Below are 22,188 nucleotides of genomic sequence, written 5' to 3'. Positions count from 1 at the left end.
TATAGGATTATTAAAGGATTGGACACTCTGGAGGCAAGAAACATGTTTCCGCTGATGCGTGAGTGCCGAACCAGAGGACATAGCTTAAAAATACAGGGTGGACCATTTAGGACAGCGATGAGGAGAAACGTCTTCACCCAGAGAGTGGTGGCTGTGTGGAATGCTCTGCCCCAGAGGGCAGTGGAGGCCCAGTCTCTGGATTCATTTAAGAAAGAGTTGGATAGAGCTCTCAAGGATTGTGGAATCAAGGATTATGGAGATAAGGCAGGAACAGGATGCTGATTAAGGATGACCAGCCATGATCATATTGAATGGTGGTGCAGGCTCGAAGGGCAGAATGGCCTACTCCTGCACCTATTGTCTATTGTCTCATGTACAATAGTGTTATCCCTCCCCATCTTATTCCTGCATATGTCCTTATATTGCTGCAACAAACCTTTCATGGGTTCTTTGCTCCTGAGACAGACAGTTGACTAACCTATCCCACTCAAGGACTTCCTCATTATTTACGGTATTTTGAGGCACATCAAACTCCATGATGTCTGGATCTGATTCCTCATTTTGCAGGGCAGTAACTAATATCTGTTTCTCCAGTTCCCTGTCTCTATTATCATAAGGTTTCAACATGTTCACATGACATATCGATAAAGTGTTTTTTCTATCCGGTATCTATACCAGATAGTTTACCTGAATTAATTTTTTCTCAATTTGATAGGGCCACTAAATCTTGCTTTGAATGGATCTCCTACCACAGTTCCCAAAACAAATACATCATCCCCAAGGGAAAACATTCGAATTTTAGAATTTTTAATCTGCCACCTGCCTCATTCTATGCTGTGCCCTCTTCTGGTACTGTTTAGCTAACTCACCTACCCAATTTAATCTCTTCCTCACCTCAGATACATAATCCAAGTGTGAGATCGCCGACTTCAGTCCTATCAATTTTTCTTTAATTAATTTCAAAGGCCTTCTCACTTCATGTCCAAATATTAACTCAAAGGGAGTAAAAAGAGTAGATTCATACCTGTATCCCAATCATTCGGGCAATCCTGACAGTACATTCTTAACATGGTCTTCAGGGTCTGATGCCACCTTTCTTATGTTCCCTGGGATTCAGGATGGTACACACTTGATTTATTGTGCTGTATGCCCAAACTATCCATGACTTCCTTAAACAGTCTAGCAGTAAAATTTGACCCATGGTCTGACTGAATATCTCTTAGTTGCCCATACTGAGTAAAGAAAGATACTGACTTCTCCATCACCATTTTTGCCTTAATATTCCGTAATGGAATTACCTCTGGAAATCTGGTAGACAAATCCATTATGGTTAGCAAGTACTGGTTCCCACTTTTAGTTTTAAGGAGGGGACCTATACAATCAATCATAACCCACATGAAATGTTCTTTGAATGAGGGAATTGGCAACAAAGGTGTTGGTTTTATTACTGCCCGAGGCTTACCTACCATTTGGCATGTATGACATATACAGGAAAATCTAACCACACCCTTGTGCAGTCCAGGCCAACAGAAATGCTTCTATACCTTAGCCTGAGTCTTCCTCACACCTCGGTGACCTCCTACTGATAATTCATGTGCGAGCCGTAACACTTCCTTTCTGTATGCTACTGGCAACACAATCAGGTGCATTTCTGCTCATTTCTCCAATTTTATGTTTAGAACAATCAAGTATTACTGAATAATTTTCACAAAAGTATTATCTAGAGCCCAATGATGACATCAGCAATATTTTTTTATTACAAGTCCTTTCCTTTAAGTTCTCCAAACAACTTCTTCGCCAATAATGTAACTTGTCTACATCAGGGCTTTTATATCTGCCGGGTGTATCAGAACCTTTGATTGATTAACCTTCAAATTCACCCTCAGTGAAGAGATCAGGCTTGCCACTGTTCAGCATTCTCCCCTTATCATGACCCCTTAGGTTTGTAAGTTGACAGATGAGATTTTCCTCAAGGGCCTTTGAACCCTATTGTCAAGTTGAAATGTGACGACATTAATTGTGTAGGAAACATGTCTGCTATGATTCTCCCTGAGGTGGCCCATTAATGCCCAATGAATAACTGCATGCAGACAATGCCAGAGGGCACATCAGCAACCTTTCAACTTGAAAGAAGCAACAGGATACAAAGGTATGTAAGGGAGTAGGTGCTTCAAAATGGAGGTACAATATCTCCAACTTATTTTAATTTAAAAATGGCTTTTGATGACAGGCCACTGTTGTGGAAGGGGTGGATGCAATGAAGGGCATGAACCACTCTTTAGGGTGATCTAAAACTGTTGCAGGTGACCCTTTAGACCTGGCTCGCATGCTGATTCTTCCATATACCACCAGAAGGCAGCCTGCTAGAAGTTAAACTGATCTCTGTCACTGGTGGGAATTTGGAAGATGACTGGAAAGTTCCAGTTGGCCTCCTTCTAATGGCTTTAAGTAGTCCTAGTTGAGCTGTGCCACTATTAGCTGCATCAGGATGGATAACGATATCACAATGTCTCCCATCCTACTTCATAAAAACATGCCATAATATGGAGCTAGAGAACCAGCACAATGAGCAACAGCAACATTGCTAGCTCACCCAATTCCAATATCAATAGAGTCTGAAAACAAGCTTTAGTCATTGATGGCATTGTGCTGCTTCTTTTTTTGCAATATTAACCTTTTCTGTAAAAATATGTAGTGCTGGGCCACCACATTTCAGTATATTTACTGACACTTTCATATTAACCATGGTTTATGTTAAAAAAAATTACCCAATTAATCCAAACAAGATAACTTTCTGAAGACTTTCTACTTTGTGGCAATCTGCATAATAAGTAAAACAAATCAGTGTGATACTTCAAAGGCATAGTCAATTGTCTATAATTGCCCTCCTTTGGTACAGATTTTGACACACCACAGCATCCTCTTCCAATAACTCTTCTCCAATGTGATTCCACACTTATTATTCATCTAATCAGAGACAGAAGATATCTACCAAGTTTCTCGTTCTATTTCTGCACCATTATCGCTGAAGATCTTCCTTGACACTTAACTCTTTGACCAAGTTTTGAAATAACTCTACCTAGTAAGTCAATTTTTGACTTAGGGCTCACTTTTTACCTCTGAAATACCCTGATAGATTTTTCTACTTTAAACATACTAGATGAAAGAAAGTTGTTATCACCTGAGACTAAGTTTCTGTAGGGCTCCTAACACATTTTCTCTAGTTATGGAATCTTCCTCCTCTGTCTCCAGTGCTTCTTCAAGTATCTTCAATAACACTGTGCTCTGTGCTAAGTAAGCTCGACCTGATACATGAGGAGAAAAAACTGAGTTTACATCAAAAGCAATTTTTAATATTTACAAAAAATAATGTGTATGCTGAAATAATCTGAAATAAGAACACAAAACGTTGGAAACACTCAGTAGGTCTGGCAGCACCTGTGCATGAGAGACACAGCCAATGTTTCAGGTCAGAGACCTTTCTTCCTATGTAACAGATTGTTAAGAAACCAGTTTTACTTTAGATGTGAATTACGCATATAAGCTAAAATAAACTCAAAATTTCAGTCGACTATTAACTAGGGAATAAAATGAAAACTTACCATGTGACAGCGATGCAAAGCCATTTATTAGTCGTGCTGTATACTGTCGGACAATCTCACTCTTTGAATTTAACAAATTAATTAAGCTCTTCTGCAAAAAAGAAAATAATACCTTCAATCATTTACTCATATCTTCGAATTAGCTTGAAACAAATTTTTCTCCAACCTAGCTCCCTGAAAGCCTGTCTAACATCCTCAGCACTCTTCCAGCTTGAAACAAATTTTTCTCATTATTTTGGCTTATCAAATTAATTTTAAAACAAGTTTATTCTGGCACCAGCAGTCTACTTAACCAAGTGTTCCTATTTTGACAGATAGCCTGATTTAGTTACCGACAGAGACTTCATTTTCATACTGGGCTAAATAATGTATGCATATATGTATGCAATGGAATACAAACTATGCAACTCCACATGTCAGTGATCAGTGCAATACATGGTTCTCAGTGTTAAAGATTCATAAAAAAACATTCCAGGTTTAGTTCTTAGCTTGTATTAAGTTAGCCTGGGAAAGATAAGTGCAGAGTGGAAAATACATTTACAGAACTCTTTTCATTTGAAAAAAACTAGATTGATACAAATGTTATTGTGTACCTCTTAGTGTTGTACATGAAAAACACAATATTTTGAACAATTTTGAGTATTCATAAAGAAAAAATAAACAGGACATATTCTCTAAGCAGAGATCTCCAAGCACTATCAATTATTTCAACATCCATCATATGCTAGCTGTAGAAACATAGACATGCTTTTACGTTATTCCAATATAGAACAAAAATACAGATAGAATTAACTTGTGTTCTCATAAATCCTTATGATTTCCCCAAATGACACTGAAGAAGGATGAAACTAAGGATTATGGATGTAGCATTACAGGTGTAATTTTCCTCTCTCTGGAGGTGGCAAGAATTATGTGTGGGGTAAGAAGGTCTATTGACTAGTCAGCAATTAAGGCCCTTAAGTTATTAATTAATGGCTACTTATTGCCCACCTCCTCCCAGACTATGTGTCATTCCAGCATGTGAGAAAAGTGTGTGGTTTTCTGACTGGGTAACTAGAGTGACCAGATGAAGGCTCCAATCTGGGGGCAATCAAAGCAATAGATGATGGGCAAGGGGGTAGCCTCTGAAAGCCACCACCCTCTCTGTGTTGTTGAACCTCCATGACTTCCATTTCCCCACAACCCCTAGTAAGATTCCTAACAATTATAACCATTGTTTTGTAACAAGATTTTATTTCCAGATTTACATTTATGAAGGTAAGATTAAATCTCATTCTCTGGATTACGAATCTAAATTTTTGGATGCGCAACTGGTATCATAGTCATGACACTATATTATTTTAGAATCACTGTCTTAGTTATTCTCTATCAACCTAAGCCAAGCATCCAATCCTGTATTCAGAGAACTTCCAAAATCACACAATTATCTTTTGTAACCTGGTTGCAATTATTATGAAAGTATTACTTAAAATCTATTTTGCCTTGTAGAAACTGACCTTAATCCCCAGTTTTTTCCTTCTTTTGTAGCCAGAACAAAATCAAATTCATAACTTAAAATAAAAGTTAATTTTGTGCAAGTAGGTATTTCCTGATTGTTATGGTTTAATATCATACTGAGTTCATAATTCATTCATAGAGCTGGTAAGGAAGGATATGACCTTTCCAGTGCTAAATTATGAATTGTTTGCATCTTGGTTTCACACTTTCTAATAATTGGCTTTATACTGGTCAATAAATTTTCCAAAAGGATCCTTAAGTTCAGCAGAATGAGTGGGATCTAAATTTTGGGCCGAGTGATTAAAAAAATGCATTAAAACAGTGCAACAATCAATCTCCAAAAACAAATTTTCAAAAGCAAATTAATGTTCTATTCTGAATGAGTAATGCCATTTCAACAATTGCCCTCATTTTAAACAAATTTGCCACCCATTCAGCAATATGAATACCATCTCCAAATCCTACCTTACCCAAGAAAATAAGGGAGGGCAAAATAATACAATTTACTTGTACCACAATGAAATGGCATCAATTTAAATATTTACTGCAATATAGGCACAGTAAAGTTCAAAGGGCAAAGCTGTATAGTTCAGAAGGAATTTTGCTTTTCAGAAGGAATAAAATCAGCTAACCTGACTCTTAATATGACATTCCAGCAGATCATTACTAATGTAAGCCTGAAGGACTGTATCCCTTTGCTCTCCAGGATGAGACTGTGTCAGCCGCTATGGGAGTCAAAGAAAAATACATTAATCTACTTTTGTCGCACACATTAAAAAAAAAACTCCATATTCTTTAATCTGTTGGAATTCCAACTTTAAGAATAAAGGAATTCTAATTCACTTTTAGATCGATAGAAAATATTAGTTTAAGGTTGGCGTAAATAAACTATTGCAAAGTTTCACAATTCTGCTGTCAGGGTATATCTAACTTGATTTTATTAAATTCCGGTCCAATATATCCTTTAATGCTGGTTTTAATGCGATAAAATTTCACAGGGGCATTGTGAAACAAAATTTGACACTGAGATACACAAGGAGATTTCCATGCAAATAACCAAATGAGAGGAAGATGTTAAGGAGCATTTTGAAAGACAAGAGGAAGGTAAAGAAGCAGAGTTTTATGGAGGCAATTTATGACCGCAGCAACTGAATGTCAATGGATAAATAATTTAAAGTCGATAAAGTCTAGGAAGCCAGAATTAAAGCAGCACAAATATCTTGAAGAACTGTTGAGCTCGAAGAGACAACGAGGGATGATCCGGGGTGTGATTTTAAAGCAAGAATGAAAATTTTAAAACCAGTATATTGCTCAACCAGGAGGTAATGTAGGTCAATGAACAAATAGGATGAGGATACAGGCTGAAGAAGTTTGCATGATTTAAGGTGATGGAGTGCGTGAGATGTAAGGCTGGCCAGAGCACAAAGGAAATTGTCAAGTCTAGAAGTAATAAAAAAGTATGAAAGGGACTTTCAGCAGCAGAGCAATTGAAGCAAAGGTAGAGTTGAGAGATATTATGGAAGTGAAAATAAATAGTCTCATTGCTGGCAGATATATGACTGGAAGCACATCTTAGGTCAAATATGTTATCAAGGTTAATAACAGTCTGACTCAACCTCAGACTGTTGCTCGGGACAGATGCGATCAGTAGCCATGAAATGGGAGGCCTAAGTTAATAACGTCAATCTTTCCAACATTTAGAGGAAATTTATGCTTATTCAGGACCTGGGTTCAAATTCCGCCATGGCAGATGGTGGAATTTGAATTCAATAAATATCTGGAATTAAGAGTCTAATGATGACCATGAATCCATTGTCAATTGTGGGAAAAACACATTTGGTTCAAACTGCTGTCCTTACCCAGTCTAGTTGTTATGAAGTTGAAGGTGTGTACTGTACCTTTAAGAGAGAGTGAATGCTATTTTGCACTGAGAGCTTACAAGGACCTGTCATATGACTAGCTAGCAGTCTCAGAGTATACTGGAAAATTGAAAATATGTAACATTTGGTTGTGAAAGATACCGGAGTTGATTGGCTAAATTCGATTGCTGTCAAAACAGCAATCAGTTTAAATTATGCCCCAGGATGCTAAAACCCAACTGAGTTTGAATTTATTGTTTTTGCCGACCTCGAACCAATGAGACAATCTGATGTTTGAGGTACAAAACAAACAGGCATTTTGAAAGTCAGAGAGTAACTGCCATCGAGAAAGACTGCCATTCAAAACACTATCAAAGCTACCTTTTCTCATATGAAACATCTTTGCAGTAAAAGACAGAAGACGACTAAGTGAGATCTTCAGCTGAAAGGAGAAGGATACCGGAGACAACAGCCGCTGTGTGGTTTTCAAATTAAGTTGATGTAATTTTAATATGGGTTTTTATTGCAACAGCATATTGTTTTAAAGTTAGAGGCAGATAACAAGCAGTTAAAGGAAAGGGGGGCTTAGAGTTGTGAATAATTGTTGTTTAATGTTCACTTTTAGAGTTAAGGAATAAATTCATATTTTTCTTTAAATAGTAGAATTTGGCAGTTCTCTGTCACTCATAGTTTAACAGATTAAGAGGTGAGGTGAGCTTTTCTGGGTATTTGGTTTAATTAGCAGAGGAGTTCACCGCCGTGTTGTAGCATAGTCTACATGTAACTCTAGACCCACAGCAATTTGGTTGATCTTAACTGTCCTCTAGCCATTTAGGGATGGGCAATAAATGGCCAGCGACACACTCATCCTGTGAATGAATTTTTAAAAAATGTTAGCATGCAGTTTAGAAATTTAGACCAAATGCTCTCAAACTATGATATGGTTGCAGAGCTAATGTTTGGAGTCAAAAACTCCTCCACTGCTAAGATAGCAATGGCAACTATGAAGAAGAACTCGAGTGGGACAGCTTGATTCATTGGCTGCTTGCTGCTAAACAGCAAGGGGTAGACACAGACCTCACAGTTCTTTAACTTCAGGAAGTTCTTTTGACAGTGAGTGGCTCAGGTGTTTGGGATGTTTCCACACAGGCCTGGTGCAACTAGAAACAGGCAAGTGTTATTCAGCAACTAGAAGCAGGAGAAACTGGAGGAGCATGACGCTGAGCTAGGGAGGTATGTGGTGGCTTCAAAATTTAGTGTGTTCCTGCTCTTGAAATGCAAGCTCGTTACCTTGGGATGGCGATGGTCCACAGGGACTGGAAACTAGACCTAAGGTAGTACAGGCCAGCCAGAAGAGGAATTTATTACTGTGTTTGGAAGGTGAGGGGAGAGGGGCTAATTACTGTCTTGCGCTGGGGTAAGATAGATGAAGGAGACGGTCTGCATATAATGTGAAGAGAACACAAGGGATTGATTACCATGCAGGAGTGGGGCTGATTACTGACAGGCTGTGGGGCAAGGATGAAGGGCTGATTACACTGTGTGGGGAATAGGGGCTGAGGGTTTTCTTGTGTCCCTGGGGAATATAGAAAGATTGGTAAAACCAGCATGAATACACACAATATTAACATTTTTCAAAAATGCAGATTTTCATAGGTGCATTTTCTCCTATACCTTGCTGTTGAGGTGGTGACACACACAACAAGGAAATAATTTGAAGTGCTAATATACTTGTCCCTTCGTTGCCATCTCACAAATTAAATGATGTCTGAGAAAGTCCATTGGAGGCTTTTTTGACTTGCTGACAATTAAGGCCCTTAAGTGGTGAATTGATGGCACCTGAGGACTTCAATCAGCCAATTACCTGCCATCCTGGCAGGTGGAAAAGGTAACTGGTTTCTCAGCTGGGTCATCAGGCTGCCCTGTCCAATGGGTTGGGGTGGGAAGCTCCATTTGCACCAACTGAGGACAATCAGAGGCAGGTATTCGGCACAGGGTGATGGCCTCTTCCTCTGACCTTCACTGCCCGATTCTCTCTCCCTATGATCCCACTCCATTGTCAAGGTCTGGATTGGCCAAGAAGCTGACTGGTCAAACCTAAACAAGCTATATGGGAAGTGATCTGGTGAACGTTGCTCGAAAGAGACATGGTAAGACTGATGAAAAGGATACTGAAATTGGGCATTCTTACATTTTCCCTTATTAGTGCAAGATGAAAACCCCCAGTACACATTTCTCTTTTTCAGCAATATTAATTTTCATATTTATATGGTGCATTATTGGATTGTAATCCATAATATGTGAACATTAATAATTAAGCACCTAATATATTGCTTTATTTTTGCCAACATGTAGAGTAACATTAAAAATCCAAGTGTTAAAATGGGGACAGATTGGAAAATTGTTTGGGAAGTACTGATCTAGGGTCAGTGGAGGAATTGAGGAAAGAGATAGAGTTGTCAGTATATATATATTTTGAATAATGTTGTCAAGGGCAGTTTGAAGATGAGAAATTATGCCAGTGACAGTAATATAGGAACAGGAAGAGAAACCAATGCAAATAATAATTTGGCTAAACCTGTAGTTTGCATACATGTGGAGCCTGACACTGTACTTTTAGAGATGTTGGTGAGGAGCAGAATGTATACAATAAATAGGACAGAAAGAATAGATCCTTGGGAAACACGAGACAAAATGGTGCAGGAACAGCAAAACAAGCCAGGGTCCTCTGGGTACAATCAGATAGATATGAATATTGCAATCCCACTCAATCGAACAACAGAAGAAATGCCCCGGAGGAGAACAATGTTGTCAAATGTATCAAGTTTGCAGAGGTCAAATGGATAAGGAACAATAATTTACCATCATCACACTCACATAGAATGTCATGGATGACTTTGTTAAAAGTAGATTAGGTATTAATTGCTCTTATTTCTTGATACTCATTCTAGGTAATTCCATCGCTGCAGAACCTGAAGGGAGGTCAATAACATTGGCCTCAGTTCAGGAAGGAGACAGTTCGTCAAGGCTTCAGCTCTGGGTTGACAGACTTCAAAACTTGTTACAAGTACAACTTCTGCCAGAAGTGCCTTCAGGCATTACACCAACACCTGGTGCAGTTGAAGAGCCTATGATTTGTATCTTGAAGATGTAGTACATGTGGACTTCAGGAAGCATTTGATAAGGTGCTACACAAAAAGTTAATACACAAGGTAAGACCACAGTGGGTCACAGGTAATTTATTAGCTTGGATAGAGAATTGGCCAGTCAACAGAAAGTTATGATAAATGGGTCTTTTTCTGGTGGCAAGATATAACTAGTGGGGTCCCACAGGTTCACTCCTTAGGCCCTAACTATTTACAATCTATATTAAGGAGTCAGATGCAGGTACAGTAACCAACTTTGCAGAGGGAACCTAACCTTTCATGAAGAAATAAGAAATTTACAAATGAATATGGATAAATTAGGTGAATGGGCCAAAATTTGGGAGATGGGTTTTAATGTGGCTAAGTGGAAGGTTATCTATTTTGGTTAGAAGGCAATTTATAATTTAAATGGACAGAAACTTCAGAGTGTTTCGACCAAGATGGATCGAGGTGTCTTCGCACATGACTGTAGAAAATTAGTACGCAAGTATAGCAGGCAAATAGCATTTATTGCTAAAAGAATAGAGTATAAAAGTAGGGAAGCATTGCTGCAAGTGTGCAATGCATTAGTGAGATTGTACCTGGAGTACTGCATGCAGTTTTGATCCCTTTACTTGAACAAGGATGTCACTGCACTGGAGGCAATTCAGAGAATGTTCACTAAATTGATTCCAGAAGCGAGCAGTTTATCTTATGAAGACAGAATGAGCAATTTAAGCGTATGATTTGAGTTTTTAGATGAATGAGACAAAATCTAAATGGGGTACACAAGATATTAAAGGGGATTGACAAAATAGATGAAGAGAGGCTACTTATTGAGGGGTAATTTCGAAAGAGAGGTCACAGTTTTAGGATAAGGGGTGGCATATTTTAAACAGAGATAAAGAGAAATTTGCTTCTTATAGAATCATAGAATTTCTACAGTGTGGAAACAGGCCACTTGACCCAACAAGTCCACACCGACCCTCCGAAGAGTAACCCACCCAGACCAAGTCCCCTACCCTATTACTCCAGATTTACCCCTGACTAATACACCTAACTTACACATCCCTAGACACTATGGGCAATTTAGTGTTGAGGGTTAATTGGCCAATTAACCCTCACCTGCACATCTTTGGATTGTGGGCAGAAACTGGAGCACCCGGAAAAAACCCAAGCAGACACGAGGAGAATGTGCAAACTCCACACAGACAGTCATCCTTGGCTGGAATTGAACCCGAGGTCCCTGGCACTGTGAGCCACAGTGCTGCTTCTCCCAACAGGTTGTGAATCTAAGGAATTCACTACTCCAGAGTCCGATAGATGCTGGGTCATTGAGTAAATTGAAGGAGAGAGTCAGATTTTCAATTAATAATGGGTTGAAGGGTCATGGTGAGTGAGCAGGAAAGTAGAGTTGAGGCCAAGATGAGATCAGCCATAACCATACTGAATGGTGGAGCAAGCTCGAGGGGACTTAATTGCCTGCTCTAAATTCTTATACTTTATTAACTGTCACAGCTCACATATAGGTTAAGGGAGGTTGGACAAAACTGTAGCTCAATTAAGAACATATTCCTCTCAGAAAGGTTGAGGAGAGAGAAAATGCTATTGAAGCAGAATGTGGAGTTTAAGACCAGGTGTCTTCAAGATGGGGGTGCTATACATTGCTTTACAGTCAAACAGCCAGAAAGTACTTAATGCATAGACTCAAACACTGAAGAATAGAAACTTGGGCAAGCTATCAAAGCGCTACTGACATCCATCAAACTATTCGCCAGCAGAAGTAATTAGTTTTAAGAAAGCAAGCTTGAAACAAAAATGTAGGCGCAAGTGCAGGCAAGAGAACAATATATTTCTGGCAAGTGTAATATAAAGAAAGTAAACTATGAAATACAGCTTCAGAATAGGGTAAACACAAAATTAATTCTACATAAATACTGTACTTTGTTGATCTTATTATCCACATTCAGAATGTATTGGATAAGCTAGAAACAATGCATCATCACATTCAAGGCAAATTGCAAAAGATTCAAAATAACTGATGCTTTGGAATAATTTACCAAAGTTAAAGACAATTTTATACACACCCAACGCAGTGCTTGCAAAAGAAGTGCTTTTAGTCGATCATTTCCATGGACTAAATCATTCTTCAGCTTTTCATAATCAAGAGACGGCAATAAAGGTACATCTTTTGATTTCCTAAAAAATTAAACATTTCGTAGCAGCAATATTATTTTAAAGAAATTAAAAATTTAGTAGCAGCAATATTATTTAAAAATTGTATTTAGTGCAAAACAGCCAATTCAAATCTCAAAACACAATATTTCAGGAAATCATACTATCAAAAATTAGTAATTGATAATTTAATCAATTTAATTTTAACCAAATAGCTAATTGATTAAACACAATGAATTCAGCTGCCATTAATATGCAGCTCAATTGGGACAATGTTGGTCTGAAGATCTCAAGTTCCCTGGTTCAACCTGGGCTTGGGCAACAATTTCATTTGAGAGGCTCTTGTGGTACAGAGGCAGTTCCTATTTGCTCTAGAGGTGTGTAATAACAGCTCAGAACAGGTTGACGAGGGAAAAATAGGTTGAATAAAAAAAGGGCAGAAAATTAGGCATTCACACCAGTCATGTTCTTTTCAAAGTAACTTTTCACGAACCAGCAAGTATCATAAAATGAACCAATCCAACTGCTCAAATAATAACATTTAACATTTTTCAGTTGCTATTCTCATTCCTCATTCAAATGAAAATATACAACCAGAAATAATAAGATAGCACATTAAAAGAAAAATCACTTATGATACTCACAAAATTCTCATGTAAAGTATCTATATAAAGGTTCCCTTCAATTGGCCTGCACTTAACGTTAAATTGGTGATTTCACTTGAGCATGAGGATTAGAATTTTCTGGCTTTGCATGCAAGTAAGTCAAATAGGAATGGAATAAAAAGACTACTTATATCTTTCTCTTATAGAACGTCAAACTTACACAATATAGCATAGCAACCGCAGTTGTCAAACATAATAACCACGCGGAAGGGAAAAGGGAGTTAGTTCAAGAGTGGAATATTCTGTACATGAGATGTTAGCACATCATTGAAGTTATTGTTTTCTTGAATATTCAGAGAACACATACTCAGGCAGAAAGTAAATGAAACACTGTGAGGCACAAGTGGTTGACAGAAAAAAAGCTTGCATTATTGTCTACAATTTATTCAAGAATAATATTGAATTCATCTTATTGAGGAGCATTAAGATTTGTGATGCTGTGAGAGACCAACAATTGCATGACATTCATTAGCAAATGTTTTTGAGGAGATAGGATAAATATCCTCTTAATATGCCTGCTAGTTTCAGATACTGTGCCAAAATCAGTTTGGAATGGTTACGAGCAAAATACATTGGTACTTCTGCCGATGCACATTTTGTTTGGGACATTGTGTGTTCAATTGTTCGATCACACTCATAAACGTGTACTGAGTGGAGACGAAACTGGAAGTAAAACTTGTCTTCCAAAACACTGATTCCCCAGCCTGCAGCTTAAAGCAGATATCGACTCAGACCTAGGCTGCAAGAACTAGGAACTATTGACAAGTGGCCTTAAGCATAACACATCATTAAATGTATGTAGTATTGCTAAAATCTCTGTACATAACGCAAACAATACTACACCACTAATTTGACATGTTCTGTTTCTGTAACCTCTATCTGCCTCAGCAAATCATCCTGACAGGATCAGAAATAATGGGTTTCAACAGGCCCATTTCAAGATGCTTTTCCAATAAAGGCAAGTGAGCCTGAGGCTCTACTCTCGAAAAACAGGAGATTGGGAGTGAGGCCTCTGAAGAATGTTGTTCCCAAGCATGGGGCCCAGCGGTCAGCAACTGTGATTAAAGCTGTACACTAGTGGTGGTTTGCTTTTGGTTAACCAGCCAGAATTGTGGTAAATAAATGTTGCATTTAGTAACTTTCCACATACTTGTCTCATGTTAACAATCACATCCACAAGTAAGCGCTTTGCTCCTTAAGTGTTATATAACATGGGCAAACCTTAGTTACTTGAAGATTATATATAAACAATAAAGCACTTGTAATTATACTCAGGAAATCAACTTACACCATATCGTCTCGCTCTTTGTTAACAGAACAATAAATAAATCGCTAGAATGATACAAGGGTGTGGAGGATTAAATTATGAGAATTTATTGCATAAACCTAGTTTTTATTTATGTATGGAAAATTGAGGAGTGATCTGTTGATTTAAAGTGTTGAAAGGATTCTCTCGACTGGATATGGAGAAACTATTTTCTCTAATTGGGAAACTGGGAGTAATGGAACCCAATTTTAAACTCAGAGTTGACCACTTAGGAGAGAAATTAGGAAACATTGTTTTTCACACATCAAGTAGACAGAAATCAGTAATCCTGTCTCCAATAGGATCTGAATGCAAGGACAAACTAAGCTTTTGAGATAGGGATAGCTAGATTTTTCTTAGGTGTTATGATTCCAGCTGATATTATTTCCGAACAAATCAGATCCCAGACTAAAACGTGGCTTGACGTACCATATTTTGTTTTGTTTTTATTTATTAGTGTGATCGTTCACTGAAACACAAGCACGCAATACTACAGATTTGTTTGTAACAATAAAACAGAAGTTTTTTGCACAAAAGTAATTACGATAAAATAGGACAAATCAACTTACATATACTTGGAAAAAATGTAATACATGTCGTAAAAGTGGGATTTCATCTGTCAACATCATTATTTTACAGTAGTTAAATACTACAGAGTTACCAGAGATTATGGGTGATGAATGGAAGATGTAAATTGTTTTATTTCTAAACTAGTCATCATCTCTTTGAATATCTATCACATAAAATTTGAACCTTGATGTGACTGTACTGCTTGAGATGGTAAATATCATGAAAAAACTGAACAAACATTTCCACAACCACTTTAGCAGTGATTCTTCCTCAAGGCACGACTTCAGAAAAACTTGCAAAAACATTCATACCCATTAAATAAAGCTGATTCCCATTACTGGTTACAGGTTGGGGTCCTATACAATTCATTAAGATCGACAGATTGATTCTCCAAATGTTGGTATCAGAATTAAAGGTGCTGGTTTAATTAATGGTTGGGCTTTCACCAGTGCCTGACATGTATGGCATGTCAGCTAAACCTACCAATACACCACTTCCCTTACCTCCATCCAGGGCCCCAAACAGTCCTTCCAGGTGAGACAGAAGTTCACCTGCCTCTCTTCCAACTAGTTAATTGCATCAGGTGCTCCCAATATGGTCTTCTCTATATTGGGGAAACTGAACATAAACTTAGGGTACGGTTCACCAAACTGGGTCAGTAGGGGCAGACCTGACCTCACTGTCACTACCCATTTCAATTCCCCCGAGCACTCCCTTTCTGACATGACCATCCTTGGCCTCCTCCATGGCCAAAACAAACCACACTGCAAATTGGAACAACAACAACTCATCTTCCGCTTGAGCAGTCTACAGCCTAGAGGACTCAATATTAATTTCTCCAGTTTCAAATCATCTCACTCCCCATCCCCCAACTCATGTCCTAGCCCCTCCCCATGCCTTCCATTGCTCCCTGTCTCCAAAACAGATTCATTCCTCTCATTGACCAACCATATAGTACCCTCTACCCTGTCTTTGCATATCCCCACTTCACCACTCTCAACCTGCCATCCCTTTTATCTGCAGCTCCCCCAATCCTGAAGAAGGGTTACACCCAAAAGATCGACTTCTCCACCTCCTGATGCTGCCTGGCTTGCCTGCCTGTCAATTTTGGATTCAAACATCTGCAATTTTTTTTTGTTTCTGAATAAAATTTGACGACATCTTTATGTAATCCTCGTCAATAAAAATGTTTCAATCTTTTAGGCTAGGTTTTCCAAATACCTAAGTCAGCTGCTATTGAATTTAAAAAAAAATACTATACAATACAGCACAGCACAGGAGCAGACCCTTCAAGCCCAACAAATCTGTGCCAATTCCTAATCTTTATTTAGACCTGCTACTTATTGCTTTTGCACCGCTTCTATTCCTCTGTTCACCTCCCATTCATGCGTCTATCAAGATATGCTTTAAACATTGCTAGTATGCCAGCTTCCACTACCTCCACTTGCAGTGAGTTCCAGGCACCCACTACCCTCGGTGAATTTTTATTCCTGCACTTCTCCCCTAAACTTACTCCCTCTCAGCTTGAATCTGTGCACGCTTGTTGGTGACTTTTCCCTCCTGGGAAAATACCTCTAACTATTCATGTTATCTATGCCTCTCATAATTTTGTAGACCTCTAACAGTTCACTCCTCAGGATCCGTCTTTTCAGTGAAAACAATCAATCAGAGTTTATCCAACCTCTTCTCATAACTAAGACCCTCTAGATCCAGAGAAATCTTCTTTGCACCATCTCCAAAGCATCCACATCCTTCTGGTAGTGTAGTGACCAGAAATGCACACAATACTCCAAATGTGGCCTTACAAAAGTTTATACAGCTGCAACATAACTAGCCAATTTTTAATATTTGATGCCCCGCCGATGAAGGCAAGTGTGCTGTATGCCTTCTCGACTACCTTATCCACTGTGTGTTGCCACTTTCAGAGATTGGTGGACCTGAACACCCAGATCCTTTGATCCAGATTTTTAAAGACACCCACATGTCAGTTATGGATTTCCAAGCCGCATACCAAGCTGACTAACATCATTATTCATTCACTGTCACTGGGTCAAAATCCCTGAACCTCCTTCCGAACTGCACCTTTGACATACCTAAATCTCAAGATTTGTAGTAGCACATGAAGGTGCTTATCACTACCTTCCCAAAGGCAATTAGTGATGGACAAAAATGCTGACTCAACTGGTAAAGGCCACATCCTATGAACAAGTAATAAAGAAAATAATTTCCAATGATTTGTGATCAGTTTCCTCTATGAAATGCATACTGAATTGGAATGTACTGATATTGAATACTAATACAAATGATGCATGCAGTATGTTTGAATAACTGGATTGAGAGTGTGATAGAATTTCTTTGGCCATAGCCAACTGTTTTGCCATCTTGCAAAAGATGTTCCTTGCCTTTGTGAGATTCATCAAGCCTCAAGATGGTCTGTCTCCTTGGGTATTAGTACCGGAAAGTACAGTGCAGTTCTCTTTTGACAATGTAAATCAACATGTTGATTGCTATCTTAGGTATATATAAAATGTCCTTCCTGAAGAGCTTTCTTAATGATAACACTTTATTGGCAAAGTCTCGTACGTACACTGGAGAGAATTTAAGAAATGAGGCATCTCTGCTGGTTTTTTTTTAGCCTGGTGAATATGCAGAAGTAGTACACTTACGATTTTGCCTGTGTGAGGCAGATGCCAGAACATAATAAAGTGGATAAAGTTGATCTGATCCATATTTACCTGGTATTTTTTGATGTTGAAGAACATTGGTGCCATTAGTGTTGACTTTGATCATGCTGTTCTCTAGTTTTGCCCTTCATCATTGTAATTTGCAATGCACACACATCTAGGAATACGTTTTGTAATTTAGTCTGTACTGTTAGAATAGATTCTGGCTGATGGATACACCAAAAGGCGGTCTCTGGAAACAACATCTTCGAAGTGGTGTCCTGAAGCTAATGATTTCTTGAAATTCCTTCAACAAATATAATATTTGAGGGCCTGCTTGAAGAACAATTTAGTTCCTGGGAATTCTGGATTCAAATGCTGAGACTTCACATTTGCATCACTTTAAAGCAAAATTTAGATATTTTGGATCCAAGCATACTCAAAGACCTAAGAAATAGGAACAAGAGTAGACCATTTGGCCCTCCGACCTGCTCTGCCATTCAATAGGATCAAGGTTGGTTTGATATTCCTCACGTCATCTTTCCTGCCTTTTCCTTTAAACTGCACAATGCTGTTTCAGCACACGTCTTAGAGCTGTAACAGTCAGTGTGCTAATGCAGATAATACTATCATGTTATATCATACAACTTGCTCTGAAGCTTCTCCAGGATGGATACAGCATAATTTCTAGGAGGGTCAATTGACAGGATTGCATCTTCTCTGAGGTGTAATGCAATATTGTTTTTGAAGTTTCTGATAGTGACAATACTGTTTGGTTATATCTAAAGAAGGTCATGGGGGATTCAATTCAATTATTCTTGCCTTCACTGCTGCTATTGATATACTGGTGAGCTCATGAACAGTCACAATGTTGAATTCTGTGTATGCAGGTAGCCCTTCTACTACTGCTCCACTTGTGCCCATCACAACTTGTCGTTTCCATGTAAATCTGCCACAGCTACATTTCACTGTTAATGCAACAAGGTGAGGAATGGATGACCTGTTGTACATAGTGGTCTGTTGTATTACTGACTTCCAAAAATCCAAACACAACTTCTTCAGGATTCTGAATGATGAGGTATTTGACCTTGCTCCCAAGTCAACTTGAGTTATAGAGTCACAGAGATGGACAGCACGGAAACAGACCCTTCAGACCAAATCGTCCATGCCAACCAGATATCCTAAATTAATCTAATCTCATTTGCCACCTTTTGGCCCATAGCCCTTTTAACCCTTCCTATTCATGCACCCATCTAGATGCATTTAAAATGGTGTAATATCTTTTTTCAATCCTTTCGCAACATCTTTCCCATAGCAGGGAGACCAGAATTGTGTGCAGTATTTCAAAAGTGGCCAACGAATGTCCTGTACAGCCGCAACTCCTACACTCTGCACAGACCAATAAAGGCAAGTGTACCAAATGCCTTCTTCACTACCCTCTACCTTCAAATCCACTTTCAACGATCTATGAACCTGTACCCCAAGTTCTCTTTGATTGGTAAAACTCCCCAGGACCTTACCATTAAGTGTTTAAGTCCTGTGCTAATTTGCCTTACCAAAATGCAGCACCTCACATTTATCTAAATTATACTTCATCTGCCACTCGTCGGCCCATTTGCCTATCTGATCAAGGTCCCATTGTACTTTGAGATGACTATCTATGCTGTTGACTACGTCACCAACTTTGATGCCATCTGTCACTAGCCATACCTCCTATGTTCATATCCAAATCATTTATATAAATAATTAAAAGCAGTGGACGCAGCACTGAATCTTGTGGCACACTGCTCACAGGCCTCCAGTCCGAAAAGCAACCATCCACTACTACCACCCTCTGTCTCCTACCTTCAAGCCAATTTTGGATTCAAATAGGTATCTCTCCCTAGATTCCATATAATCTAACCTTGCTAAACAGTCTACCATGTGGAACCTTGACGAACACCTTGCTAAAGTCCACGTAAACAACAGCCACCAATCTGCTCTGTCACTTCTTCAAAAAATTCAATCAAGTTAGTGAAACATAATTTCCCACGCAGAGAGCTATGTTGACTATTCCGAATCAGTCCTTGTCTTTCCAAATACGTGTAAATTCTGTCCCTCAGAATCCCCCCCAATAACTTACCCACCGCTGATGTCAGGCTCACCAATCTTTGGTTCCATGGCTTTTCCTTACCACTTTTCTTAAATAATGGCACCACATTAGCAAACTTCCAGCACCTCACCCATGGCTATCAATGAAACAAATTTCTCAGCAAGGGACCTAGCAATCATTTGCCCAGTTTCCCACAAGCTCTGGGGTACACCTGATCAGGTCCCAAGGATTTATCTACCTTTATAAGTTTTAAGACTTCCAGCACTCTTCCTCTGTAATATGGACACTTTCTAAGAAATTATGATTTACTTCTCCTCAATAAACACTGATGCAAAATACTCATTTAGTATCTCACTCATCTCCTGTAGTTTCACATATAGGTGGCCTTGTTGATCTTTTAAGGGGTCCTATTCTCTTGCTAGTCACTCTTTTGTCCTCAATGTATTTGTAGAATCTCTTTGGATTCTCTTAACCCTATTTGCCCTCTTGATTTCCCTCTTGAGTATACTCATACTGCCTGTATAGTCTTCTAGGGATTCACTCTATCCCAGCTGTCTATACCTGACATATGCCTCCTTCTTAGAGACAAACAAAGCTGCAGATGCTGGAATCCAAGGTAGACAAGCAGGAGGCTGGAAGAACACAGCAAGCCAAGCAGCATCAGGAGGTGGAGAAGTCAAGGTTTCAGGTGTCACCCTTCTTCAGGACTGGGTGTGGGTGTAAGGGGAACTACAGATAAAAGGGAGGTGGGGGGGAGTTGTGTGTGGAGTGGTAAGGTAGGGATAGGTGAACACAGTTACAGGGTGTGGCCTGGTTAGTTGATGGGAGGAATGAATCAGATTGGTAGCTGGAAGGAAGGGTTGATTAGAGGAATGAAAAGGAGGGCGAAGGGCTGGGAAGGAAGTCAGGAGATGAGAAGAGAGGTTATTTGAAATTGGAGAACTCAATATTGGGTTCTCTCGCCTGTAGGCCGTCCAGGCGGAATATAAGGTGCTGGTCCTCCAATTTGCGGTCGGATTCACTGTGGCAATGGAGGAGGCCCAGGATGATCATGTTGGAAAGGGAGTGGAAAGGGGAACTAAAATGGGTGGTGACTGGGAGGTCAGATCGGCCTCTGCAGGCCCAGCTGAGACACTCGGCAAAACGTTTGGTCTTTACATAAAGTTGATCCTCCAGCATGTTCCATGTCTTAGCAGGATCTTTCTGATCCACCTGGGACAGAGGAAGTGTTGAGTCTGTGCAATCCCTCTTTTTCAGGAGTTGTCATCATCTTCAGTGTTTGCTTATCCAGTTCTGCAACAAGTAAATCTGAAAAGCATAGCTATATCCTTTGTTTATAAAGCCTAAATTTGAATAGAACATCAATGGCCTTCCAATTCATGTCAGGAATTTGGTATCAACTTCTTGATCTTTCCTGTCTTTTATGAATACCGTCAATCTGTAGGGGACTTTTTAACTTTATTATTCTGTGGGGAGACTAAGAAGTGTAACTTGTGTGTTTTTCCCCCGTTTCTTCCCTGTTCTGTTTTTAGTTGTGGACCTGATATGATTACCATTTCAGGTGCTTTTTTATTTCGCATGGAAATGGCACATGAAGACATCTCGACTGCTCTATAGCTTTCACAACCCAATTTAAAACCAACTCATTGCTTGCACAAACCACCTATCTGACCGATGCCTAAATGAATTCATTGTTCAGCCAGCACAATTTTGCCTCCTGGGATTTCAATGTTGATTTGATAACATTTCAATTTTTATCAAAAGACTTTCCTATGGTCATCAAATTCACATTCTTGCCTTCATGTTATCAAAGTGAAACCAATGCTGATCATCATGTTGTGGCTTTATTTACTTAGACAACCTTGCCAATCTCATTCCAGGACTGGAAGATAGACATTAGTTCTTTCTGATGGACAGAAGTTCAGCAACTACTTATGCAGGAAAGCACAGCTCTTTCACACTACACACTGCAAGTTAGATTGACAATGACTGCGAGTCATATGTTCCACACTGTGAAATATTGTGTTATAGGTATATTTATTAACTCACAAGCTCACTATATTCATTAATACAACGTTCCCATTCATTCATTACCCTCTACTGACTTGATGTTTACTATGTTTTTTCATTCATTCATAAAACTGCATTTTTATAATGCATTTTACTATTGCAAAATAGACTAAATTAAAACATTATTTCCAAACCCATTCCTGCTCCTTCACACCTTCAACCCTAATCAGACCTGTTTACACCAAAAACTACCTCTGAATAAATATGCATGGCTACTAATTTATTCAGAAACAATACCCTCACTGTCTATAGCAGGAGTGGGCAATTAATTCTTCCAAGGGGCCACATGAGAAATCTGAGTTGTGTTGGAGGGCTGAACCAACAATAAGTTGAACATAATTCTGCTCAGTATTAATTTTCTCCCATTGTAAAAAGTACTAAATTATATAGTTTTGCACTGAAACTTATAATCAAAAGAATAAAGATATTCTGTTACAATAAAGATATGAAATTGTGGAGGAGGTCAAATATAGAAGAAATAAACAGTAAAAACAATAATTTCAGTATTTCATTTTATTTTTAACATGTTAATGTCACAAACCAATAATGAAAAGTTGTTTTGTG

At 38.8% G+C, this 22,188-nt stretch overlaps 1 protein-coding gene and 1 long non-coding RNA gene across 7 annotated transcripts in view; one reads left to right on the top strand and one right to left on the bottom strand.

Moving 5' to 3' along the window:
* The window catches only part of LOC122555972 (lisH domain-containing protein ARMC9), a 146,983-nt gene that overhangs the window by 40,258 nt on the left and 84,537 nt on the right, over window positions 1–22,188 (bottom strand). For all 6 annotated transcript variants that reach the window (XM_043702296.1, XM_043702294.1, XM_043702297.1 and 3 more), the window contains 4 exons: window positions 12,171–12,282; window positions 5,732–5,824; window positions 3,603–3,693; window positions 3,182–3,305 (listed from right to left, as the gene is read on the bottom strand). In XM_043702296.1, coding sequence (XP_043558231.1) covers window positions 3,182–3,305; window positions 3,603–3,693; window positions 5,732–5,824; window positions 12,171–12,282 — 420 coding nt within the window. The remainder of the gene's footprint in view (window positions 1–3,181; window positions 3,306–3,602; window positions 3,694–5,731; window positions 5,825–12,170; window positions 12,283–22,188) is intronic.
* LOC122555975 lies at window positions 8,878–14,628 on the top strand. Its single transcript, XR_006313408.1, has 3 exons — window positions 8,878–9,108; window positions 9,910–10,170; window positions 13,812–14,628. It is a non-coding gene; the product is annotated as an uncharacterized LOC122555975 (long non-coding RNA).

This window comes from Chiloscyllium plagiosum, chromosome 13, assembly GCF_004010195.1.
Source record: "Chiloscyllium plagiosum isolate BGI_BamShark_2017 chromosome 13, ASM401019v2, whole genome shotgun sequence".
In the NCBI taxonomy this organism is placed as follows: domain Eukaryota; kingdom Metazoa; phylum Chordata; class Chondrichthyes; order Orectolobiformes; family Hemiscylliidae; genus Chiloscyllium; species Chiloscyllium plagiosum.
The sequence above is the reverse complement of the archived record's forward strand: the minus strand, read 5'-3'. Positions and strand labels throughout refer to the sequence as shown.